The sequence below is a fragment of the Stegostoma tigrinum genome, chromosome 30 (assembly GCF_030684315.1).
Source record: "Stegostoma tigrinum isolate sSteTig4 chromosome 30, sSteTig4.hap1, whole genome shotgun sequence".
NCBI lineage: Eukaryota > Metazoa > Chordata > Chondrichthyes > Orectolobiformes > Stegostomatidae > Stegostoma > Stegostoma tigrinum.
In genome coordinates, this window is record NC_081383.1 from 24,229,308 (window position 1) to 24,256,221 (window position 26,914).

Sequence of the window (26,914 nt, forward strand, 5' to 3'; positions counted from 1 at the left end):
CTACTCTCCCTACGCCTACTCACCCTTGCGCCTGCTCACCGTGCGCCCACTCACCCTGCACCTACTCACCCTGCGCCTTCTCACCCTGCACCTTCTCACCATGCACCGACTCACCCTGCGCCTACTCACCCTGCACCGACTCACCCTGCACCTACTCACCCTGCACCTACTCACCCTGCAATTTCCCACCCTGCACCGACTCACCCTGCGCCTTCTCACCCTGCGCCTACTCACCCTGTACTTTCTCACCCTGCGCCTACTCACCCTGCACCGACTCACCCTGCGCCTTCTCACCCTACGCCTACTCACCCTGCGTCTTCTCACCCTGCGCCTACTCACCCTGCACCTACTCACCCTGCACCTACTCACCCTGCGCCTTCTCACCCTGCGTTTTCTTACCCTGCGCCTACTCACCCTGTACTTTCTCACCCTGCACTTTCTCACCGAGTGCCAACTCAACCTTCGCTTTCTCACCCTGCGCCTACTCACCCTGCACCTACTCACCCTGCACCGACTCACCCTGCACCGACTCACCTTGCGCCTTCTCACCCTGTACTTTCTCACCCTGCACCTACTCACCCTGCGCTTTCTCACCGTGCGCCCACTGACCCTGCACCGACTCACCCTGCGCCTACTCACCCTGCGCCTACTCACCCTGCTCCTTCTCACCCTGCGCCTTCTCACCCTGCGCCGTCTCACCCTGCACCTTCCCACCCTTAACCTACCCACACTGCACTGACTCACCCTGCACCTAATCACCCTACGCCTACTCACCCTGCAATTTCTCACCCTGCACCTACTCACCCTGCACCTACTCACCCTGCTCCTACTCACCCTGCTCCTACTCACCCTGCGCAACTCACCCTGCGCCTACTCACCCTGCGCCTCCTCACCCTGCGCCTCCTCACCCTGCACCAACGCACCCTGCACCTACTCACCCTGCACCTACTCACCCTGCACCTACTCACCCTGCACTTTCTGACACTCCGCCTACTCACCCTGCACTTTCTCACCCTGCGCCTACACACCCTGCACCTACTCAGCCTGCGCCTACTCACCCTGTCCTTTCTCACCCTGCGCCGACTCACCCTGCGCCAACTCAACCTTCGCTTTCTCACCGTGCAGATCCTCACCCTGCACTTTCTCACCCTGCACTTTCTCACCCTGCACCTACACACCCCGCACTGACTCACCGTGCGCCTACTCACCCGGCGCCTACTCACCCTGCGCCTACTCACCCAGCACCTACTCACCCTGCACCTACTCACCCTGCACCTACTCACCCTGCGCCTGCTCACCCTGCGCCTACTCACCCTGCAACTACTCACCCTGCACCTACTCACCTTGGACCTCCTCACACTGTGCCTACTCACCCTGCGCCTACTCACCCTGCGCCTTCTCACCCTGCGCCTACTCACCCTGCGTCTTCTCACCCTGCGCCTACTCACCCTGCACCTACTCACCCTGCACCGACTCACCCTGCACCTACTCACCCTGCGCCTTCTCACCCTGCGTTTTCTTACCCTGCGCCTACTCACCCTGTACTTTCTCACCCTGCACTTTCTCACCGAGCGCCAACTCAACCTTCGCTTTCTCACCCTGCGCCTACTCACCCTGCACCGACTCACCCTGCACCGACTCACCCTGCACCGACTCACCCTGCACCGACTCACCCTGCGCCTTCTCACACTGTACTTTCTCACCCTGCACCTACTCACCCTGCGCTTTCTCACCATGCGCCCACTGACTCTGCACCGACTCACCCTGCGCCTACTCACCCTGTGCCTACTCACCCTGCTCCTTCTCACCCTGCGCCTTCTCACCCTGCGCCGTCTCACCCTGCGCCGTCTCACCCTGCACCTTCCCACCCTGCACCTACCCAAACTGCACTGACTCACCCTGCACCTAATCACCCTACGCCTACTCACCCTGACATTTCTCACCCTGCAACTACTCACCCTGCACCTACTCACCCTGCAACTCCTCACCCTGCACCTACTCACCCAGCACCTACTCACCCTGCACCTACTCACCCTGCACCTACTCACCCTGCACCTACTCACCCTGCGCCTACTCACCCTGCACCTTCTCACCCTGCGCCTTCTCACCCTGCGCCGTCTCACCCTGCACCTTCCCACCCTTAACCTACCCACACTGCACTGACTCACCCTGCACCTAATCACCCTACGCCTACTCACCGTGCAATTTCTCACCGTGCACCTCCTCACCCTGCACTTTCTCACCCTGCACTTTCTCACCCTGCACCTACACACCCTGCACCGACTCACCGTGCGCCTACTCACCCTGCGCCTTCTCACCCTGCGCCTTCTCACCCTGCACTTACTCACCCTGCACTTACTCACCCTGCACCTTCTCACCCTGCACTTTCTCACCCTGCACCTACTCACCCTGCACCTACTCACCCTGCGCTTTCTCACCCTGCACCTACTCATCCTGCGCCTACTCACCCTGCACTTTCTCACCCTGTACCTACTCACCCTGTGCCTACTCACCGATCGCCACCTCAACATTCGCTTTCTCACCGTGCACATCCTTACCCTGGACTTTCTCACCCTGCGCCTTCTCACCCTGCAACTACTCATCTGCACCTACTCACCCTGCACCTACTCACCCTGGACCATCCCACCCTGCACCGACCCACCCTGGACCTTCCCACCCTGCACCAACCCACCCTGCACCTTCCCACCCTGCACCTACCCACACTGCAATGACTCACCCTGCAACTCCTCACCCTGCACCTCCTCACCCTGCAACTCCTCACCCTGCACCTCCTCACCCTGCACTTCCTCACCCTGCAACTCCTCACCCTGCACCTACTCACCCTGCACCTACTCACCCTGCACCTTCCCACCCAGCACCTTCCCACCCTGCGCCTACTCACCCTGCACCGACTCACCCCACACCTACCCACCCTGCACCTACCCACCCTGCACCGTCTCACCCTGGACCATCCCACCCTGCACCGACCCACCCTGCACCTTCCCACCCTGCACCCACCCACCCTGCACCGTCTCACCCTGGACCATCCCACCCTGCACCGACCCACCCTGGACCTTCCCACCCTGCACCGACCCACCCTGCACCTTCCCACCCTGCACCCACCCACCCTGCACCGTCTCACCCTGGACCATCCCACCCTGCACCGACCCACCCTGGACCTTCCCACCCTGCACCGACCCACCCTGCACCTTCCCACCCTGCACCTACCCACACTGCACTGACTCACCCTGCACCTCCTCACCCTGCAACTCCTCACCCTGCACCTACTCACCCTGCACCTACTCACCCTGCGCTTTCTCACCCTGCAGCTACTCAGCCTGCACCTCCTCACCCTGCACCTCCTCACCTTGCACCTCCTCACCTTGCACCTACTCACCCTGCACCGACTCACCCTGCGCTTTCGCAACCTGCACCTACTCAACCTGCACCTACTCACCCTGCACCTACTCACGCTGCGCTTTCTCACCCTGCGCCTACTCACCCTGCGCTTTCTCACCGAGTGCCAACTCAACCTTCGCTTTCTCACACTGCACCTACTGACCCTGCACCTACTCACCCTGCACTTTCTCACCGAGTGCCAACTCAACCTTCGCTTTCTCACCGTGCACCTTCTCACCCTGCAACTACTCACACTGCACTTTCTCACCCTACACCTACACACCCTGCACCTACTCACCCTGCGCCTACTCTCCCTACGCCTACTCACCCTTGCGCCTGCTCACCGTGCGCCCACTCACCCTGCACCTACTCACCCTGCGCCTTCTCACCCTGCACCTTCTCACCCTGCACCGACTCACCCTGCACCGACTCACCCTGCACCTACTCACCCTGCACCTACTCACCCTGCAATTTCCCACCCTGCACCGACTCACCCTGCGCCTTCTCACCCTGCGCCTACTCACCCTGCACCGACTCACCCTGCGCCTTCTCACCCTGCGCCTACTCACCCTGCGTCTTCTCACCCTGCGCCTACTCACCCTGCACCTACCCAGCCTGCACCTACCACCCTGCACCGTCTCAACCTGCACCTTCCCACCCTGCACCTTCACACCCTGCACCATCCCACCCTGCACCTACCCACACTGCGCTGACTACCCTGCAACTCCTCACCCTGCACCTACTCACCCTGCACCGACTCACCCTGCACCGACTCACCCTGCGCCTTCTCACCCTGTACTTTCTCACCCTGCACCTACTCACCCTGCGCTTTCTCACCATGCGCCCACTGACCCTGCACCGACTCACCCTGCGCCTACTCACCCTGCGCCTACTCACACTGCTCCTTCTCACCCTGCACCTTCTCACCCTGCGCCGTCTCACCCTGCACCTTCCCACCCTGCACCTACCCACACTGCACTGACTCACCCTGCACCTAATCACCCTACGCCTACTCACCCTGCAATTTCTCACCCTGCACCTACTCACCCTGCACCTACTCACCCTGCGCCTACTCACCCTGCGCCTACTCACCCTGCGCCTACTCTCCCTGCACTTTCTCACCCTGCGCCTACTCACCCTGCATCTCCTCACCCTGCTTCTACTCACCCTGCTTCTACTCACCCTGCACCCACTCTCCCTGCGCCTACTCTCCCTGCGCCTACTCACCCTGCGCCTACTCACCCTGCGCCTAATCACCCTGCACCTACTGACCCTGCGCCTAATCACCCTGCGCCTACTCACCCTGCGCCTACTCACCCTGCACCTTTTCACCCTGCGCCTTCTCACCCTGCGCTGTCTCACCCTGCACCTTCCCACCCTGCACCTACCCACACTGCACTGACTCACCCTACGCCTACTCACCCTGCGCCCACTGACCCTGCGCCTACTCACCCTGCACCTACTCACCCTGCAATTTCCCACCCTGCACCGACTCACCCTGCGCATTCTCACCTTGTACCTACTCACCCTGCACCTACTCACCTTGCACTTTCTCACCCTGCACCCTCTCACCCTGCGCTTTCTCACCCTGCACCGACTCACCCTGCACCTACCCAGCCTGCACCTACCACCCTGCACCGTCTCAACCTGCACCTTCCCACCCTGCACCTTCACACCCTGCACCATCCCACCCTGCACCTACCCGCACTGCGCTGACTACCCTGCAACTCCTCACCCTGCACCTACTCACCCTGCACCTACTCACCCTGCACCTACTCACCCTGCACCTTCTCACCCTGCGCCTTCTCACCCTGCGCCGTCTCACCCTGCACCTTCCCACCCTGCACCTACCCACACTGCACTGACTCACCCTGCACCTAATCACCCTACGCCTACTCACCGTGCAATTTCTCACCGTGCACCTCCTCACCCTGCACTTTCTCACCCTGCACCTACACACCCTGCACCGACTCACCGTGCGCCTACTCACCCTGCGCCTTCTCACCCTGCGCCTTCTCACCCTGCACTTACTCACCCTGCACTTACTCACACTGCACCTTCTCACCCTGCACTTTCTCACCCTGCACCTACTCACCCTGCACCTACTCACCCTGCGCTTTCTCACCCTGCACCTACTCATCCTGCGCCTACTCACCCTGCACTTTCTCACCCTGTACCTACTCACCCTGTGCCTACTCACCGATCGCCACCTCAACATTCGCTTTCTCACCGTGCACCTCCTTACCCTGGACTTTCTCACCCTGCGCCTTCTCACCCTGCACCTACTCATCTGCACCTACTCACCCTGCACCTACTCACCCTGGACCATCCCACCCTGCACCGACCCACCCTGGACCTTCCCACCCTGCACCAACCCACCCTGCACCTTCCCACCCTGCACCTACCCACACTGCAATGACTCACCCTGCAACTCCTCACCCTGCAACTCCTCACCCTGCACCTCCTCACCCTGCAACTCCTCACCCTGCACCTCCTCACCCTGCACCTCCTCACCCTGCACCTCCTCACCCTGCACCTACTCACCCTGCACCTACTCACCCTGCACCTTCCCACCCAGCACCTTCCCACCCTGCGCCTACTCACCCTGCACCGACTCACCCCACACCTACCCACCCTGCACCTACCCACCCTGCACCGTCTCACCCTGGACCATCCCACCCTGCACCGACCCACCCTGCACCTTCCCACCCTGCACCGACCCACCCTGCACCTTCCCACCCTGCACCCACCCACCCTGCACCGTCTCACCCTGGACCATCCCACCCTGCACCGACCCACCCTGGACCTTCCCACCCTGCACCGACCCACCCTGCGCCTTCCCACCCTGCACCCACCCACCCTGCACCGTCTCACCCTGGACCATCCCACCCTGCACCGACCCACCCTGGACCTTCCCACCCTGCACCAACCCACACTGCACTGACTCACCCTGCACCTCCTCACCCTGCAACTCCTCACCCTGCACCTACTCACCCTGCACCTACTCACCCTGCGCTTTCTCACCCTGCAGCTACTCAGCCTGCACCTCCTCACCCTGCACCTCCTCACCTTGCACCTACTCACCCTGCACCGACTCACCCTGCGCTTTCGCAACCTGCACCTACTCAACCTGCACCTACTCACCCTGCACCTACTCACGCTGCGCTTTCTCACCCTGCGCCTACTCACCCTGCGCTTTCTCACCGAGTGCCAACTCAACCTTCGCTTTCTCACACTGCACCTACTGACCCTGCACCTACTCACCCTGCACTTTCTCACCGAGTGCCAACTCAACCTTCGCTTTCTCACCGTGCACCTTCTCACCCTGCACCTACTCACACTGCACTTTCTCACCCTACACCTACACACCCTGCACCTACTCACCCTGCGCCTACTCTCCCTACGCCTACTCACCCTTGCGCCTGCTCACCGTGCGCCCACTCACCCTGCACCTACTCACCCTGCGCCTTCTCACCCTGCACCTTCTCACCATGCACCGACTCACCCTGCGCCTACTCACCCTGCACCGACTCACCCTGCACCTACTCACCCTGCACCTACTCACCCTGCAATTTCCCACCCTGCACCGACTCACCCTGCGCCTTCTCACCCTGCACCTACTCACCCTGCACTTACTCACCCTGCACTTACTCACCCTGCGCCTTCTCACCCTGCACCGACTCACCCTGCACCTTCCCACCCTGCACCTACTCACCCTGCACCGAAAAACCCTGCACCTACCCACCCTGCACCGACTCAACCTGCACCTTCCCACCCTGCACCATCCCACCCTGCACCTTCCCACGCTGCATCGACCCACCCTGTGCCAACCCACCCTGGATCTTCCCACCCTGCGCCTACTCACCCTGCGCCATCTCACCCTGCGCCATCACACCCTGCACCTACTCAGGCTGCACCTCCTCACCCTGCACCTCCTCACCCTGCGTTTTCCCACCCTGTGCCTACTCACCCTGCGCCTCCTCACACTGCACTTTCTCTCTCTGCACCTTCTCACACTGCACCTTCTCACCCTGCGTTTTCCCACCCTGCACCTACTCACCCTGCACTTTCCCACCCTGCACCTTCTCAGCCTGTGCTTTCTCACCGAGCGACAGGTCACCCTTCGCTTTCTCACCCTGCGCCTACTCACCCTGCACTTTCCCACCCAGCGCCTACTCACCCTGCACCTTCTCACCCTGCGTTTTCCCAGCCTGCGCCTACTCACCCTGTGCTTTCTCACCCTGCGCATACTCACCCCTGTCCTTTCTCACCCTGCACCTACTCACCCTGCGCCTAGTCACCCTGCACCTTCTCACCCTGCACCTACTCACTCTGCGCCTACTCACCCTGTGCCTACTCACCCTGTGCCTACTCACCCTGCACCTTCTCACCCTATGCTTTCTCACCCTGCGCATACTCACCCTGCACCTTCTCACACTGCGTTTTCCCACCTTGCACCGACTCAACCTGCGCCTACTCACCCTGCACTTTCCCACCCTACGCCTACTCACCCTGCGTCTACTCAGCCTGCACCTACTCACCCTGCGCCTACTCACCCTGCACCTACTCACCCTGCGCCTACTCACCCTGCACGTACTCACCCTGCACTTTCTGACACTGCACCGACTCACCCTGCACCTACTCACCCTGCACCTTCCCACCATGCACCGACCCACCCTGCACTGACCCACCCTGCACCTTCCCAACCTGCACCGACCCACCCTGCACCTTCCCCCCCTGCACCGACGCACCCTGCACTTTCCCACCCTGCACCGATGCACCCTGCACCTTCCCACCCTGCACCGACACACCCTGCACCTTCCCACCCTGCACCGACACACCCTGCCCCTTCCCACCCTGCACTGACTGAATCGGCACCGAGTTAACCTGCACCGACTCAACCTGCACCTTGTCACCCGGCACCTCCTCAACCTGCACTGACTTAACCTGCACCTCATCACCCTGCACCTCGCCACCCTGCACCTCGCCACCCTGCACCTCGCCACCCTGCACCGACCCACCCTGCACCGACCCACCCTGCACCGACTCACCCTGCACCGACCCACCCTGCACCGACCCACCCTGCACCGACCCACCCTGCACCGACCCACCCTGCACCTTCCCATCCTGCACCGACCCACCCTGCACCTTCCCACCCTGCACCAAAACACCCTGCACCGAAACACCCTGCACGTACTCACCCTGCACTTTCTGACACTGCACCGACTCACCCTGCACCAACTCACCCTGCACCTACTCACCCTGCACCTTCCCACCATGCACCGACTCACCCTGCACCTTCCCACCCTGCACCGACTCACCCTGCACCTTCCTACCCTGCACCGACCCACCCTGCACCGACCCACCCTGCACTGACCCACCCTGCACCTTCTCACCCTGCACGACCCACCCAGCACCTTCCCAACCTGCACCGACCCACCCTGCACCTTCCCCCCCTGCACCGACGCACCCTGCACTTTCCCACCCTGCACCGATGCACCCTGCACCTTCCCACCCTGCACCGACACACCCTGCCCCTTCCCACCCTGCACTGACTGAATCGGCACCGAGTTAACCTGCACCGACTCAACCTGCACCTTGTCACCCGGCACCTCCTCAACCTGCACTGACTTAACCTGCACCTCGTCACCCTGCACCTCGTCACCCTGCACCGACCCACCCTGCACCGACCCACCCTGCACCGACCCACCCTGCACCGACTCACCCTGCACCGACCCACCCTGCACCGACCCACCCTGCACCGACCCACCCTGCACCGACCCACCCTGCACCTTCCCATCCTCCACCGACCCACCCTGCACCTTCCCACCCTGCACCGAAACACCCTGCACCTTCCCACCCTGCACCTTCCCACCCTGCACCGACCCATCCTGCCACGACCCACCCTGCACCTTCCCACCCTGCACCGACCCACCCTGCACCGACACACCCTGCACCGACCCACCCTGCACCGACTCACCCTGCACCGACCTACCCTGCACCGACCCACCCTGCACCTTCCCACCCTGCACCGACCCACCCTGCACCTTCCCACCCTGCACCGACCCACCCTACACCTTCCAACCCTGCACCGACCCACCCTGCACCGACCCACCCTGCACCTTCTCACCCTGCACCTTCTCACCCTGTACTTTCTCACCCTGCACCTCCTCACACTGTACGTTCTCACCCCGCACCTCCTCACCCTGCACTTTCTCACCCTGCGCGTCCTCACCCTGCACTGTCTCACCCTGCACCTCCTCACCCTGCACCGACTCAACCTGTACCGCCTCACCCGGCACCTCCTCACCCGGCACCTCCTCACCCTGCACTGTCTCACCCTGCACCTACTCACCCTATACTTTCTCACCCTGCACCTACTCACCCTGCACTGACTCAACCTGCACTGACGCACCCTGCAACTTAGTAAAATCGTGATATACGCCAGACCTGGTGGCCCCCCTTAACCAAGGTTGCTACCTGAAGAAGAAGAATGCATCAGAAAACAGTTGTCATGGAATAGAAAAGACTAAATATTGAGAACATAAGCAGGAGTACGCTGTCATCTGGTGAATATTATGGGAAATTAATACATCATTTTAAACAAATAATATCCCTGGATAGAGGAATTTCAGTGGGCGCAACAGTCAACCAGCATGATCAAATGCCATTTACTTTGAACTAATTTACTTTAACACATAGCTGATACTCTTCTAAGATACACAACATTGATGAATTTCTGCCCCAGTATTTTCAGCACATGTTGATGCACTCACAAATGTTTAGTCCTCCTATCTTGCATTTCAGATTATGCTTTCTGAGTCACTTTGTTGTCTACGTGTTTATTTTACAGCTTGGCAAGTATTGAGGACACCAGTGTGGACGCAGTCTGCACTTTCAGAAATGACTCTAACCGTGAGGAAGTTAATAAAGTCACCGTGTACCACACATTCAGAGACAACACAAAGAGCATCTCCACCTTAGGACCATATTCACTGGACAATAACAGTCTCTATGTAAATGGTATGTAGTATTTCAAGGAGATACTCTGTCTGATACATTCTATTTGATCAATTTAAATGGGTTGATCTGATAAAATCAAGGATAACCTTCTATAATAATAATTTTTCACCGTGTATTTTTCATTGCAACACTTGATTTTGATTTTACAGGTTACCACGAATCTGTTCCTTCTTCCAGTGAGTATGGTTTATATTTCCGTATACCTTTAACTCTGCATTTTAACACGATGGATAACATAGAGGAAATCAAAATGCTTGAATTGCCAAAAATTATCGGAGAGGCAGTAGCTACTGTTTCGAGTTTTCTTTCAATCATTTCACGGGGCTGTGCCATTGATGGCAAGGCTAACATTTGTTGCTTATCCCTGATTGCCCCTGAAGGAAGTTAAGTGGCAATCATATTGCTGTTCGTCAACTACTTTGGAGAGTTTTATATTCCTAACTTTTTGGACAAAATTAAACTCCACCAGCTGCTGTGGTGATATTGGAACCCATGGCCCTAGAGCACTTGTCTGAGCCTCTGGGATACTCGCCCAATGATATTACTTCCATTTCGCCGTGTTACCATTTACGGCAGCACAGTGGCTCAGTGGTTAGCACTGCTCCCTCTCAGCGCCAGAGACCCAGGTTCAACCCCTCCCTCAGGTGACTGTCTGTTTGCGCATTCTCCCCGTGTCTGCTTGGGTTTCTTCTTGGTGCTCTGGCTTCCTCCCACAGTCCAAAGATGTGTAAGCCAGGAAATTGGCTATGCTAGATTGCCCATAGTGTTCAGAGATGTGTATATTAGGTGGTTTATAGGGAGATGGGTCTGGGTGAGATGCTCTGAGGGTTGGCATGGACTTGTTGGACCAAAGGCCCTGTTTTCCACACTGTAGACATTCTTTGATCTATGTCTATTGTTATTAGATAATCTTGTTTATTAGACAAAATAAACACCTTGAACTGAGAAATTTTCGAAGTTTCAGCCACAGACTCTGTGCTATGTTCATTCTAAAATTTTATGTGAATTATATTGATGGGCTCATGCTGAAACAGAACAGAAACAGCATTTTGTGCATAGAGTTAAACGTGTCGCTCAATTTTAAAACAAGCACTGAACTCCAAATCAGAAGATAGTCAACAAAATCAGGACAATTTTCAGACTACAGACAAGCAAACTGCTTCAGGATCATCAAGCAGTGTTTGTCCAGTAGTGTAGGTGATCACAAATATATGTCAGATGGCACTTTGAATGAATCATATCCCCAAATATCCAAAAGCCCTAACACAAACTTGAAACAATCTGCATGTACACCTAGATTCTGGTGCATTTTGTGCTATTGTCTGTGAAACAAATGAGACAGACACAGAAATGTTTTACTTTTAATTCAACATTTTTCTCATGTTTCCTAATAGCCATGTCACCAATTATGAGCACAACTGTAAACGTGCAAACAAAGCCGTTTGATTTCAATGTGACTTTCATTATTACTAACCTGATCCTGACTGCAACTCTACAATCTCCTAGTTCTGCATTGTATAAATCTGCAGCAAATATTATTGCTTACCAGGTGAGTCCACATCTTAATTATTAACAATGTATTATGATTAATTGAATTAAATATGTCTTTAAAATACTGATTATTACCTTCTTTCAGATGAACAGCCTATTTAATAACAGCAAGATCAACAGATCATTCTCAAACTGTAGAGTTCGCTCTTTCAGGTAAGGAATGTTGATATGCAATAAATGTTCCTGAGGTTTAAAGATTACTTAAACAATTATTAAATTATTTTGTCTGACAGAAAAGTTACAATGGCAACCTTTTTCAGTTATTCTATAAGTTTTGACAGTCGTTTTTGTGATCAGATGGTTCGTATTGTTAATTGTTTCAGTTAGATATAAGTAGAGGGTCAAGGTCTTTTTTAATTGAGAACTTTGGGTTGTGGGATTAAATGGCCGATGAAAAGAATATATTTTCCTCACATAAAACTACAAGCTACCAATAAGTCGCATTCTTGCACAGCCAGACATAAAGGAAGAGCTAAACTTTCTAGCATACTTTGAAAACACTTTCATGGATACAATCTCAGCTGTTTCACAAAGCTAAGACAATGAAAACTTTTATGCGATTATGCAACATCTGCGTGTCACCTTCAGCAACTAGCTATTTTTGTTAAAACATTCTGATATTGCTTGAGCTTGAATGGTGATTTGAGCAGTTCACAGCACAGAGAATGATGCTTCATCTGAGATGCAGTTTTCTTCCTGGTAAAGGCACAATTCACTTATGGTGTCTTGGACCAGAAAAGATCATTCACATTGAGCTTCAGTGAGCTCTATATCCTGTGCGTCTTTGGCTACATGCCTCTCAGGCTGGTTAACTCATTAAAGGAGATAACTCATTTGTGGTTCACAATTACACCACCATGTTCAATCTGTGTGAGGAACACTTGGAGCACATCATCTACTCCCGCACCTTAGTAAAACTATGATATAAGCTGTGACATGGTGACCCTCAATTAATCAGGGCTGCTAAATGATGAAGTAGAAAGCACCAGTCTTCAGCTCCATGAGTGAATCAGATTTGGTTCTGATATCATGAACAAAAATATATTGTCACCTTGTGAATATTATGGGACCGTAATGCACTATGTTAAACAAACAATATCCCTGTACAGAATAAAATCCATGTACACCATAGTCAATCACCATGATAAGATCCTATTTACTTCTAACCTATTCACTTCAGCATACAGCTGATATGGATATATTTTAAGATGTACCACATTGAAGAATTTCTGCCTCAGTATTTTAAAAACATACTTAAGCACCATGAAGTACTCCTAATGTGCACTACCATTTATATTTTCAAACTCACATTGTTGTCAATGTGTTTATTTTACAGCCTGGCAAATATGGAGGACACCAGCGTGGATGCAGTCTGCACCTTCAGAAACGACTCTAATCCTCAGGAAGTTAATAAGTTCACTGTATACCACATATTCAGAGACAATACAAAGAGCATCTCCACCTTAGGAGGATATTCACTGGACACTAACAGTCTCTACGTAAATGGTATTTAGTATTTAAAAGAGACATTCTGTCTATTACATTCTGTTTCATTAATTTGATTGTTAATTTGATAAACTGAGGAAGATTAAATCAAACGCATGAATTTATTCCAGTATTTGGTGATCATTTTCCACCTGACTTTTATCACAGGAACACTTGATTTTTTTTTTCAGATTATCATGAATCTGTTCCTTTGTCCAGTGAGTATAGTTTATATTTATGTTTCTCTTAAACATTGCGGTGGGTAACACAGAGGAAATTCAGATGCCTGCATTGCCAGATATCAATTGTGATGTGATATTTACTTTTTCAAAAAATAAATTTCACCGTCTGTGACTATTGATCTCACTGACCAATATTTGGTTGCCCGTAAATTGAGGACAGTTAAGAGTGAACCACATTGCTGTCTGACTGGAGTCACATGTAGGTTGACCATGTAAAGTTGACAGATTTTTTGTTGTCGCCACAGTTCTTACCAGGTCACAGGGCTGCTCTCTGTTTAGAGAGAGATGACTGGAAGTAATTTAACCTGGAGGAGTACCATACCTCAGGCAAAGGCAGTGATTGAGAAGGAGAGTCCTTCTTGGTAACCTCATCTGGTGATGGGCATTAGACCCATACTGTTGGCATCAAGCTGCTTTGCAAACTCATCTTCCAGCCAACTGAGCTCAATTGGTGACCAGATTTACTTCCTAAAGGACATCGGTTAAACGGTTGGGTTTTTATGACAATCCATGATAGGGTTATCACCATTACTGAAATTAGTTTTATTTTCCAGATTTATTGGATTGAATTTAAATCTCACAAGCTGCTGTGTTGAGCTACAAACTTATATCCTCAAAGCATTAACCTTAACCTCTGACTGATTAGTCCAGTGATACTACCACTATTTACCCATCTGCCCTGTAAACAGATAGTCCCATTTATAAAACCCATCTGGTTATATCCTGGAATTCAGAATTTTTTAGTTTCAGCTGCAAATGGTCTGTGTACAATGTAGTCCTGACAGTTTATGTCAGTTATATTTGCAGACTGATGCAAATACTCTGAGCAACAAGAAGAGGAGCAGCATTTTTTTAAAAATTTAGAATTAGACCTGTATCCCAAATTTAAACCAAGGGAGGTGACAGCTTCAACAAAATCAGGACAATTTTCCACAGAGAGGCAAATTATTGCAAGATAATCAAGAAAGGTAGTTTTTGACCAATTGCATTTGTGATTACAAATATTACCAGATGGCTGTTTAAGTGAAAATATAATCAGGCATTAAAATCTGGTTGTTTGAAACTATCTGCAACAGTTTCTACCTTGAATAATTTATTGTACTGTCTTTAATACAAATGGTGCAATCACAGAGATATTGCGTTTTCAATTCAATGGTTTTGACATATTTCCTGACAGCGGTATTGCCAGTTATGAGCACAACTCCAAACCTTCAGCCTTTTGATTTCAATGTGACCTTTATTATTACTAATTTGGCCCTGACTGCAACTCTACAATCATCCAGTTCTGCACTGCACAAATCTGCAGCAAATATTATTGCTTATCAGGTTAGTTGACAATTATTACAAATATATATTTAAATTAGTTGTATTACCTTTGTCACTAAAACTGTTCGTTACTTTCCTTCAGATGAACAACCTGTTTAGTAACAGCAAGATCAACAAAACATTCTTAAGCTGTAACGTTCATGCTTTCAGGTAAGGAATGCTGACAATAAACTTCAGTGTTTATTTCAAGATTACATTAACATGTAGTAAACCTATTTCAAAAATCCTAAAAAAAGATAAAGTTTCTTCTTATTCTGTAGACTTCTGCTCCATGATTCTGTGATCAAAACATTAATATATTTTAATGTTCAGTTTGTTACTAATCAGGCATATGCAATTTCTGTAAGTGCCATGGTTTATCGATATTTCATGAAACTCTGAGGTGTGAGACTTAAGTGACTGACTAAAACTAACAGATTTTTCTGGCAAGATCCAAAAGCATCAACAGGTCACAAATTCTGGCATGTAATCAAACATAAAAGAGATATCATAAATTCCACCATATTTTTGAAGATTTACTCAGGAATGTACGTCCTTGCTCACTACCATTTTTGCAATGTAAGATTAAAAAATGTTTGACAGTTTCTGACAGTGATTTTGCAACATTTGCATGGACTTCAAATAGCTTACTCATGTTGAAAACTTCCGAACATTACAAGTGCTTTGAGTAACAATATTCTATTAGATAATAGCACCGATCATCTAAGCTGATGTTTTGTACAGGAGAAGTCATGACTTGCTTTTTATTTCTTTGCAATATTCATCATTCACATTAAACTCATAAGTCAGTGTTGCTCTGCATCCTGGGTTTGGCTTCTAGCAGGTAGCTTCTGTTTGGGAATGCTTTAAACATTTTCAGTGTGCCCAAAACAAGGATGTTTACATCTTAACTTTTAAAATGTTTGCTCAGAAGTCATTCCTGGCCAGTTAACTCAATTGGCGAGATGGCCAGTGTGTGGTTTACAATTACACTCACAGCATTTTGATCTTCATTCAGACTGAGGAAGTCTTGGAGCCAGGCTCCTTGCCCTGCAGTAAAATCTTTGTTTTTGCAGGAGCTCAGTAATCCTCAAATAATCAAGGAAGGTACCATAAGCAAAAGAATACACAAGAAACCAATTATCAGCTCTGTCAGCTAAATAGATTTGGATCTGCAACAAAATATGTTTGTCCCTTGCAAATACCAGTAGCTAGTATTTTGGGATATAATAACTTCTTTTAAAAATAAATCCCTGTAAAAAGGCAATTCAATGAAAACAATAGTCAATTAGCATGATAAAATCCAACTTAATTTAAACCTATTCACTTTAACATACAATGTACCACAACAAGGACATTATGCGCCCTAACTTTTTAACCATTTGCTCAGACATCATGAAAACTCTACAGCCTTAGTTGCATTTCTGATTACGTTGTCTAAGACACTTTGTTGTATGTCTGTTTATTTTACAGTCTGGCAAATATTGAGGACACCAGTGTAGATGCAGTCTGCACTTTTGGAAATGACTCTAATCCTCAGGAAGTTAATAAAGTCACCATATACCATACATTCAGAGACAACACAAAGAGCATCTCCACCTTAGGAGCATATTCACTGGACACTAACAGTCTCTACATAAATGGTACTTTACATTTAAAGGAGAAATTCTGAATATTACTTTGCATTCTAAGATTTTGAATGTGTAAATTTGATAAAATTCAAGATGATTAATCTAAATTTATGAGCTTTATTTCACTCTTTAATAATAACATGCCACTAGACGTACATCACAAAATATGTGATTTTGATTTTTCAGATTACCATGAAGCTGTTCCGTCTTCCAGTGAGTAAATTCCCTTTTATTTTGGTAGATAGCACAGACAGATTATTTACTTAAATTGTTGCAGGCATTAAGGACATAATACTTACTGATTAGCGATACTAGATATTTTTATTTCTATAAACCATTCCTTCATGGAATTGAGAACTCATGAAATTTTCACCAGAGTTTGTATATATGCTAGAGACGAAGATGATAATCTTCTGTCCTTATGTCTGTCATGGTATTGGACTGACACTAAAACAATAAGCAGTTAGAACAAAGTATGCAGCATTCAGAATCTGGCCTCTTGGAAGAAATTGCAAAAGAATTCAAGGCTCCAGCAAGACTCAACAAGACATGACAATTGTCTATAACAAACGAACAGTTGCAAGATCACCTGTTCATAAGATGTTGTTGAGTTCATGTGGATGTACCGGTCTTGGACTGGAGTGGATAAGGTCGGAAGATACACTACACCAGGATGAAGGGGCAGTGATCTGAAAGTTTCTGATTTCAAATAAACCTGTTGGACTGTAACCTGGTATCATGTGACTTCTGACATTGTTTTGTTGCACAGAGGATAGCAAATATTGTTGAAAGGCCTTTGAATGCACACTATTAGCAAATATCAAAAAGCCCTAATTCCAACTTGAAATATTTTGTGGTGGTTTATATGTTGGCCTTGTTTTGCCCTACTGACTTTAAAACAAGTGATTGCTATACAAAGATGTTTTATTTTCAATTCACTGCTTTTCTCACGTGTTCTAATAGCTGTACCACCGATGATGAGCACAAGTCCAAACCTGCCAACAAAGCCTTTTGATTTCAATGTGACCTTCATTATTACTAACCTGGCCCTGACTGCAACACTACAATCTTCCAGTTCTGCACTGTACAAATCTGCAGCAAATATTATTGCTTATCAGGTCAGTCCATAACATAATTATTTAAAAAAATATATGTATTCTAATGAATTGAATTACAATTGCCTCTAAAACACTGATTATTGCCTTCTTTCAGATGAACAACCTGTTTACCAACAGCAAAATCAACAGAACATTCTTAAGCTGCAAAGTTTGCTCTTTCAGGTAAGGAATATTGACAATAAAGCTTCACAGTAGTTATTTAAAGATTACTCTAGCATTTAATAAATCATTTTATCCTACAAAAATATTACAATGGTAATTTCTCCCAGTTATTCTACAAAGTTCTGATTGTGGATTTGGTACTGAGTGCATTAGCATTATTTAATTTTAAATTGTTTGCGTTAGATATCTGTGCATGTTTTAGGTAGCAAGATAATTCTATATTTCCTGAAACAGTTTGTGTTGAAAGATTTAAATCGCCTATTAAAAAGGATAGATTTTCCTGAGCCAGGACCCAAAGCATCAACAGGTCATAAAATCCAAAATGTAACAGACATGACGGGGATACTCCAATTTCTGCTGTATTTTTGTAAACACTCCAGAATATACATCTTTGCACTCTACTGTTTCTGCAGGCTGAGATAATGAAAGCTTTCACAGTGATCGGAGAAGATACGTATGGCCTCAAGCAACTTGCTTGTCTCTTGTTGAAGGCATTCAGATGTTGGAAGTGCTTAAATTACAGTATTGGAGCAGTAAATTGCACTGAGACCTGATATTCCTCCTGAGCTGTAGATTCTTACTGATGAGGGTGCTTACCATTTCTTTGAAAAAAAAATCACCATTTACAAGGAACCTCAGTGAGACCAGTGTTATTCTCTATCCTGGGGTTGTGGCTTCCAGCTGTCTCCTTGTATTTGATATGGTCATCCCTGGCCAATTAACTTTGTTTAGTGTGGGTCCCATAATAAGATCGACAGCACAAAGTTTGATTTTGTTCCAGCTAAGGCAGACTTCAGCACTGCCTCCTTGGCAGAGCCCATATAATTAGGAAGCCCTCAAATAATCAAGATGCTGTCTGAAGAAGAAGATGCATGCAAAAGAAGCCGGTTATCAGTTCTCAGGTTTGGTGAGATTTGATACTGGATGTGTTGAATATGCTACCTTGTGAATGCCATGGATGCATTATTTTAAGCAAGTAGACATATCTCCTACAAATGAATTTCAATGTACAAAATCATCAGTCAGCATGATTAAATCCCATTTAATTTGAACCAATTCCCTTTAACACACGAGAAATATATTTTAGATATACAACAATGAGGAATTTCTGCTTCAGGATTTTAAACCTTTGCACAGGCACCCATCGAAAATAATGGGCCCCTACTTGCACTTCAGGTTATGTTTTCTGATTAATTTTGTTGTCTATGTGTTTATTTTACAGCCTGGCAAATATTCAGGACACCAGTGTGGATGCAGTCTGTTCTTTCAGAAATGACTCTAATCCTCAGGAAGTTAATAAAGTCACCGTATACCACACATTCAGAGACAACACAAAGAGCATTTCTGCCTTAGGAGCATATTCACTGGACCATACCAGCCTCTATGTCAATGGTATTTTGCATTTAAAGGAGATATTCTGACTTTTTTCATATTCCATTCTTTCAGTTTGTATGTGTGGATCTGATAAAATCGAGAATGATTAATTCAATTACATGAAATTTGTTTCAAGCTTTAAAGGTGACTGTCCATCAATTTTACATAACAGAAAATGGTTTTGACTTTTCAGATTACCACGAATCTGTTGCTTCCTCGGGTGAGTATGGTTTATATTTCTCTGTTTCTTTAATATTTACTTTCGTTACAATGAATAACATGGAGGACATTTCTATTTAAGCCCAGTTTATATATTATTGCAAACATTAGGTGTACAGTATTTACTTTTTAAAGTCAATAAGTAATTCTACTTCTATAAAAGGTTTGCCCTTGGAAATGAGATTTTATGACATTTCAACTAGGGATCCTGTTTGTGCTGTATCATCCTGTCTGCATACCTGAACCATATTAACAAACTAGAGGGTGAGCAACAGGAACAGAACCAGCACTACTTAAAAATAGTCTTGTAACCCAAATTTAAAACAAATTAAAGATAATAAGAAGGTAAGAGGAGATGCAACAACATCTGGATATTTCGTACAGATAAGCAAACAATGCAGGATCACTAGTTCAGTAATTTTTCTCCACTTGGACATATGATAGTAAATATTACTAGGGTAAATGTTATCATCAAACGTCTAGAAGTCCTCACTCCAAATTTAAATATTCTGTGGTGGCTTCCATATTTTTAGTTTGCTTTGTTTCACTCTTTAAGACAAATGATATGGCCACAGAGATCTGACACTTTCAATTCAATGCTTTTCTCTTTACTCCTGAAAGCAGTATCACCAACTGTGAGCACAACACCAAACCTGCAAACACAGCCTTTCGATTTCAATGTGACCTTCATTATTACTAACCTGGCCCTGACTGTAACACTACAATCTTCCAGTTCTGCACTGTACAAATCTGCAGCAAATATTATTGCTTATCAGGTCAGTTAACAACTTAATTATTAAAAATATCTAATTTAAGTAATTGTATTAGACTTGTCTCTAAAACTCTGATTATTACTTTCCTTTAGTTAAATAACCTGTTTACAAACAGCAAGATCAACAGAACATTCTCAAGATGTAGAGTTCGTTCTTTCAGGTAATGAATGTTAAACCACAGCACCATGTTTCAAGATTGCTTTAACATTTAGTAAGTTTTTTTATGTTACATTTGTGTTAAAATGATATAATATTCCAGTTATTTTACAGAGTTCTGAAGGTACCCCATAACTGGGTATTGATGCATTGGCAGATAAGGTTGAGGATAATTCAAAGAGAGTCTACAAATACATTAACAACAAGAGAGGAACTAGAGACAGGGTAGGGCCTCTTAAAGAACAAGGAGACCTCCTTTGTGTCGAGCCCCCGGAGAGATATTAAATTAATACTTCACGTCAGTGTTTACTGTGGAGGAAGAAATGGAGTCAAGAGAATGCAGATAAATAAACTCTGATGTTTTAAAAACAGTTCACATTGCAGAAGAGGAAGTTCAGAAGGTCTTAGAGAATATAAAGATAGTTAAATCTCCAATCTAATGTATCCCACCATGTTATTGGAAATTATCGAGGAAATTAAGAGATCGCCTTGCAGAAATATTTGCATCATTTATAACTATGCAGTGGTGGAGGGTGACTAATGTTGTACCATTAGAGAAAGAGAAGGTTACCGAAAAGGATGATGGCAGAGCAGTAGTTGTTGTTTATTTAGATTTTAGTAGAGTAGAGTATTTGATAAGTTCCGCAAGGTAGGCTAATTAGTAAAGTTAGGTCACATGGAATTCAGGGTGAGCTTGCCAATTGGATACATCATTGACTTAATGGCAAGAGACAGAAAGTCACAGTTTAAAGTCTCATTTAAGAGACTGCTGGACATGTATATGGTCACAGAAATTTGAGGGTGCATACATGAGGATCAATGGTCGGCACAACATTGTGGGCTGAAGGGCCTGTTCTGTGCTATACTGTTCTATGTTCTATGTTCTATAGCAGAGGGCTGCTTTTTGGACTGGAGGCCTGTGACCAGTGGTGTTCCATTGGTTTCAGTTCTGGGCCCTCTTTTGTTTACCACTTATATAAATGATTTGGATGAGAATATAGAAGGCATGGTTAGTAAGTTTGCAGAAACACCAACATTGGTGGCATTGTAGACAGTGAAAAAAGTCTTCTAAGATTACAAGGGGATATTGATCAAATGGGTCAATGAGATGAAAAATGGCAGATGGAGTACAATCTGGATAAATGTGAGGTATTACATCTTGGTACGACAAACAAGGGTAGGGTTTATACAATTAATCTTCGGGCCAAGTGCAGTGTCATAGAACATAGGGACTGAGGAGTGCAGGTACATAAATCTTTGAAGTTTACATTACGTATAGACAGGGTGTTTAAAAAGGCATATAGCATATTTGGCTTCAATGCTCAGTCCTTTGAGTATGGGAGTTGGTACGTTATGTTGATTTTGTGTAGGATATTGGTGAGGCCTCTTCTGGAATACTGTGTCCAGTTCTGGTTGCCCAGTTATAGGAAGGTTAGTATCAAGCTGGAGAGGTTTACCAGGATGTTGTTGGGTGAAGAAGGTTTGAATTATAAAGAAAAGCTTGATATTTAGGATATCTTTCCACTGGAGCATAGGTTGAGAGGCCACCTGATAGAAGTTTATAAAATAATGAGAAGTATAGATAGAGTTAATGGTAGTTGTCTTTTCTCTAGGATGGGGGATTTCAAGACTAGGGGGCACATTTTTAAGGTGAGTAGAGAGAGATTTAAAAAAGACATAAGAGGCAATTGTTTTTTACACAGGGGGTGGTTCGCGTGTGGAATGAACTTCCTGAGGAAGTGGTGGATGTGGGTACAGTTACAATGTCTAAAGAACATTTGGCTATATACAGTTTAGGAAAGTTTTGGATGGATACGGGCCAGGAGCTGGCTGGTGAAACTTGCTTAGTTTGGGATTATGTTCGGCATGGGCTGGTTGGACTAAAGAGTCTGTTTCTGTGCTTTATGACTCTATGACTCTGTGACACACAGCACTCCCCTCTCCTGCAGTATACATGTTGTTTTCCTTTTGTTATTGTCCTGTGCATTGTCTGAATGACTGAAAATCATTGACAATGTATTTTTTTCACCAATATTTGAGTTCTGTCCTCCAAAAATTACTTTTGCTTTAATATGGTCATTTAAGCACTTGTAAAGTCTAAACACCTTCAACCAAGTTCTGGCTCAGTGGTTCGCACTGTTGCCCCACAGCGTCAGAGACCCAGGTTCAATTGTAGCCTTGAGCGACTGTCTGTGTGGAGTTTGTACATTCTCTCTGTGTCTGCGTGGGTTTCTGCCAAGTGCTCTGGATTCCTTCCACACTCCAGAGGTGTGCAGGTTAGGTGTATTGGCCCATGCTAAATTATCCATAGAGTTCAGAGATGTGTAGGTTCGGGAAAATGCATGGTTAGGAGGAGGGGTCTGGGTGGGCTGCTCCTCAGAGGATCAACGTGGACTTGTTGAGCTGAATGGCCCGTTTCCACTTTGTGGGTATTCTTCAGTGATAAGAGAGAATGCAAGCTGCTCCAGGAACAGCTAATGCTACTTGACCACTGTGAAAAATTTCATTACCTTAGCTCGTAGAAAGCAAAGACATACATTCCTGAGATAATGGGAACTGCAGATGCTGGAGAATTCCAAGATAATAAAATGTGAGGCTGGATGAACACAGCAGGCCAAGCAGCATCTCAGGAGCACAAGCTCCTGAGATGCTGCTTGGCCTGCTGTTTTCATCCAGCCTCACATTTTATTAACATACATTCCTGAGATTGTCTAACCCTGTGCAGTATTCTGTGGCTTTTTGATCCTGTGGCATCTTGGCTCAGGAACGATCATCATTTTATTGAGTCATTTAACCCTCACAACTCAAAATGTTTAGTGAAAAATAGGAAAATCTTTGCTTATTGAACCCATAGCTATGTAGCAGGAACAAATAAATAATGCTAATCATCTGATGATCAAAGCAGCATATCTTATGAGAAAAGCTTAGACCACCACCAGTTTTAATTTACAGTAAATTAAGGTCATTGAAACAAATAAGAATCCGGGTATATGTGACAGGCTAGATGCTGAAAGGGGGTTTGGACTTATAAGCGAGACCATAACTGAGGGGACACAATGTAAAAATATGAGCTCCCAGAAATCAAAGAAAGTTTATTTTTCTGAGCGGGTCATTTATCTGAAGAATTCTGCTTCCCAGACAGCAGTGGAGCTAGGATCATTGAATACTGTTGAAGCTGAGTTAGATCGATTCCTAATTGATTCTATAATGACAAGTGAGTCAAATGACATTTATAGGGTAAGAGGAAAGTACTGTGAGGCCACAATCAGTTCAGCCTTGATCATTACCAAAGAGAAAAAGGCTCGCAGGGACAAATGGCCTGTGACTTCTGAAGAGCTGAATAAATTTAGTTCAGTCAACATAAGCAAATATGTGCTGTTGCATTGCAAATTGAATGGGAAATTAATCACTATTTTAAAGAAATTGTAATATCCCTGTACAAATGGAATCTTAATGTGCTTGACCATCAATGAGCATGAATTAAATCCCATTTATTTTAAACCTATCCACTGTAACACAGATCTACATTTTAAATAAATAACATTGAGGAATTTCTGCTCCAGAATATTGCTCAGGCCCTTCGATAGCTTTTAGCCCTCATTTGCACTTGAGTTTATATTTTTTGATTAATTTTGTTGTCTATGTGGTTATTTTACAGCCTGGCAAATATTCAGGACACCAGTGTGGATGCAGTCTGTTCTTTCAGAAATGACTCCAATCCTCAGGAAGTTAATAAAGTCACCATATACCACACATTCAGAGACAATACAAAGAGCATCTCCACTTTAGGAGCATATTCACTGGACACTAACAGCCTCTATGTCAATGGTATTTAGCATTTAAAGGAGATATTCTGTCTTTTTCATATTCCATTCTTTCAGCTTGAATGTGTGGATCTGATAAAATTGAGAATGATTAATGCATTTACATGAACCTTTTTCACTTTTTAAAGATATGTCTCCTTTAGACATATATAATAGAAAATACATGATTTTAATTTTTCAGATTACTACGAATCTGTTCCTTCCTCCAGTGAGTATTGTTTATATTTCTGTTTCTGTCATATTGCCTTTCATCATAATAGGTAACAGAGAGGATATTTTTATTTGAGCCCAGTTTATATATTATTGCAAATATTCTTCTAAAAAACTATTATGAACCTTGGAATTGTGTGTGCTATATCACCCTGTCTACATACTTGAGCCATGATAATACACTCATACTCTCACAGTGAGCAACAAGAACAGGACTGACAATGCTTTCAAATAGGGCTGTAACCCAAACTTAAAGCAAATTTAAGATACAAAGAAGATAAGAGACTAAACAACAAACAGACAGTTTTCTGCAGATAAGCAAACAATTGCAGAATCACTAGTTCAGAAATTTTTCTCTGTGTGATTGCAAATATTGCTAGTGAATTTTGGGTGAACGTTATCATCGAACATCTAGAAGCCCTCACTCCAATTTGAAATATCCTGTGATGGCTTCCAAACTTTTGGTTTGTTTTGTTTCAGTCTGTAAGACAAATGATGTAGTCACAGAGATGTTTTATTTCCAATTCAATGCTTTTCTTTTGCTTCATGACAGCAGTATCACCAACTGTGAGCACAACACCAAACTTGCAAACACAGCCTTTCGATTTCAATGTGACCTTCATTATTACTAACCTGGCCCTGACTGCAACACTACAATCTTCCAGTTCTGCACTGTACAAATCTGCAGCAAATATTATTGCTTACCAGGTCAGTTTACAACTTAATTATTGAAATTAATTGTAGTTGTATTAAATTTATCTCTAAAGCTCTGATTATTACTTTCCTTTAGCTAAATAACCTGTTTACAAACAGCAAGATCAACAAAACATTCTCAAGCTGTAGAGTTCGTTCTTTCAGGTAATGAATGTTAAACCTCAGTGAAATTTATTTTAAGATTGCTTTAACATTTAGTAAGTCCTTTCATGTCACTTATGTGTTAAAATGATATAATCTTCCAGTTATTCTACAGAGTTCTGAAGATGTGAACATATAAATTAATAGCAGTCATAGAATAGGATGGGAAATTAATCACTATTTTAAAGTAATATCCTTGTACAAATAGAATCTCAACATGCTTGGTCATCCATGAGCATTAGTTAAATCTTATTCATTTTAAATACAGCAACACATGGGCATATATTTTCGATAAACAAAATTGTGGAATTTGTGCCTCAGTATTTTGCTCAAACAGCGATGGAAGTTTACGGACTTCACTTGCACTTGAGGTTATATTTTCTGATTAATTTTGTTGTCTATGTGGTTATTTTACAGCCTGGCAAATATTGAGGACACCAGTATGGATGCAGTCTGTTCTTTCAGAAATGACTCCAATCCTCAGGAAGTTAATAAAGTCACCGTATACCACACATTCAGAGACAATACAAAGAGCATCTCCACTTTAGGAGCATATTCACTGGACACTAACAGCCTTTATGTCAATGGTATTTAGCATTTAAAGGAGACATCCATTGTTTTATATTCCATTCTTTGAGCTTCATTGTATGAATCATGTAAAATTGAGCATATTTCATCCAAATTCATGAATTTTATTTCACTCTAAGGAAATCTTTCCATTAAGTGTATGTAACAGAAAACACATGATTTTGATTTTTCAGATTACCACGAAGCTGTTCCCTCCTCCAGTGAGTATGGTTTATATTTCTGTTTCTTTACTATTTCCTTTTATTACAGCGGGTATCTCAAAGGAGATTCCCAGTGTAAAGTTACCTTATATTCTGTCCAAAATATTTGAGAGACCATGTTTGCTATTACAGGCCAAAATGTGTTTAGAGTTTCCTATTTCAATAAACTGTTTAGGTTTACTCTTGGAATTCAGAATTTTTTGGAAATCTCTGCTGGAAAACCTACATGTGCTCCTCCATACTTTGAGCTTACGTTAACCATATTAATAAACTGATACCACAGCTGTGAGCAACTAGAGCAGAAGCAGAATTTTGCACTTTGAATTAGATCTCTCAGCGAAATTTAAAAGAAGCCTGAGATTCCAAGTTGGCAAATACTGTAAATGTGAAATAAAAACAATCTTCTGAAAATACTCTACAGGTCAGATGGCATTCATAGGGAGAGAGTCAGAGAAAATGCAAAAACATTGAAAGGCAGGAGGGGAAAAAAATAAAAGACAAGGTCTGTGATAAATTGGAAAGCAGGAGGGATTAAATGACAAAAAAGGACTGTTACCGCAAGGCAAACAGAAATAGTAATTAAATAAGTGAAGAAATAAAAAGTGGTCCAGAGGATTTGTGACTGCGAAAAGCAAAATTGCCATTAACACTGATATTAAAAACATCATTTTCTGCATGTTGATAATTATCTCCAAACTGCCTCACCACCACCTGTTTCAATTCCTCCACTGAATTTGATTTGTCACATTGCTTGTCCAACATTTCATATTAGATTAAGAGAAATCTTCCCCAGTTAAAT

At 46.0% G+C, this 26,914-nt stretch overlaps 1 protein-coding gene across 1 annotated transcript in view; it reads left to right on the top strand.

The window, feature by feature from the left end:
- LOC125465654 (mucin-16-like) overlaps positions 1-26,914 on the top strand; it is a 120,067-nt gene that overhangs the window by 75,363 nt on the left and 17,790 nt on the right. Inside the window, exons 45-65 of the mRNA XM_059638429.1 lie at positions 10,253-10,422; positions 10,572-10,598; positions 11,817-11,971; positions 12,059-12,126; positions 13,310-13,479; positions 13,650-13,676; positions 14,878-15,026; positions 15,109-15,176; positions 16,479-16,648; positions 16,823-16,849; positions 17,600-17,754; positions 17,849-17,916; positions 19,139-19,308; positions 20,134-20,285; positions 20,375-20,442; positions 24,097-24,266; positions 24,444-24,470; positions 25,026-25,180; positions 25,263-25,330; positions 25,745-25,914; positions 26,089-26,115. Coding sequence (XP_059494412.1) covers positions 10,253-10,422; positions 10,572-10,598; positions 11,817-11,971; positions 12,059-12,126; positions 13,310-13,479; positions 13,650-13,676; positions 14,878-15,026; positions 15,109-15,176; positions 16,479-16,648; positions 16,823-16,849; positions 17,600-17,754; positions 17,849-17,916; positions 19,139-19,308; positions 20,134-20,285; positions 20,375-20,442; positions 24,097-24,266; positions 24,444-24,470; positions 25,026-25,180; positions 25,263-25,330; positions 25,745-25,914; positions 26,089-26,115 — 2,261 coding nt within the window. The remainder of the gene's footprint in view (positions 1-10,252; positions 10,423-10,571; positions 10,599-11,816; positions 11,972-12,058; positions 12,127-13,309; positions 13,480-13,649; positions 13,677-14,877; positions 15,027-15,108; positions 15,177-16,478; positions 16,649-16,822; positions 16,850-17,599; positions 17,755-17,848; positions 17,917-19,138; positions 19,309-20,133; positions 20,286-20,374; positions 20,443-24,096; positions 24,267-24,443; positions 24,471-25,025; positions 25,181-25,262; positions 25,331-25,744; positions 25,915-26,088; positions 26,116-26,914) is intronic.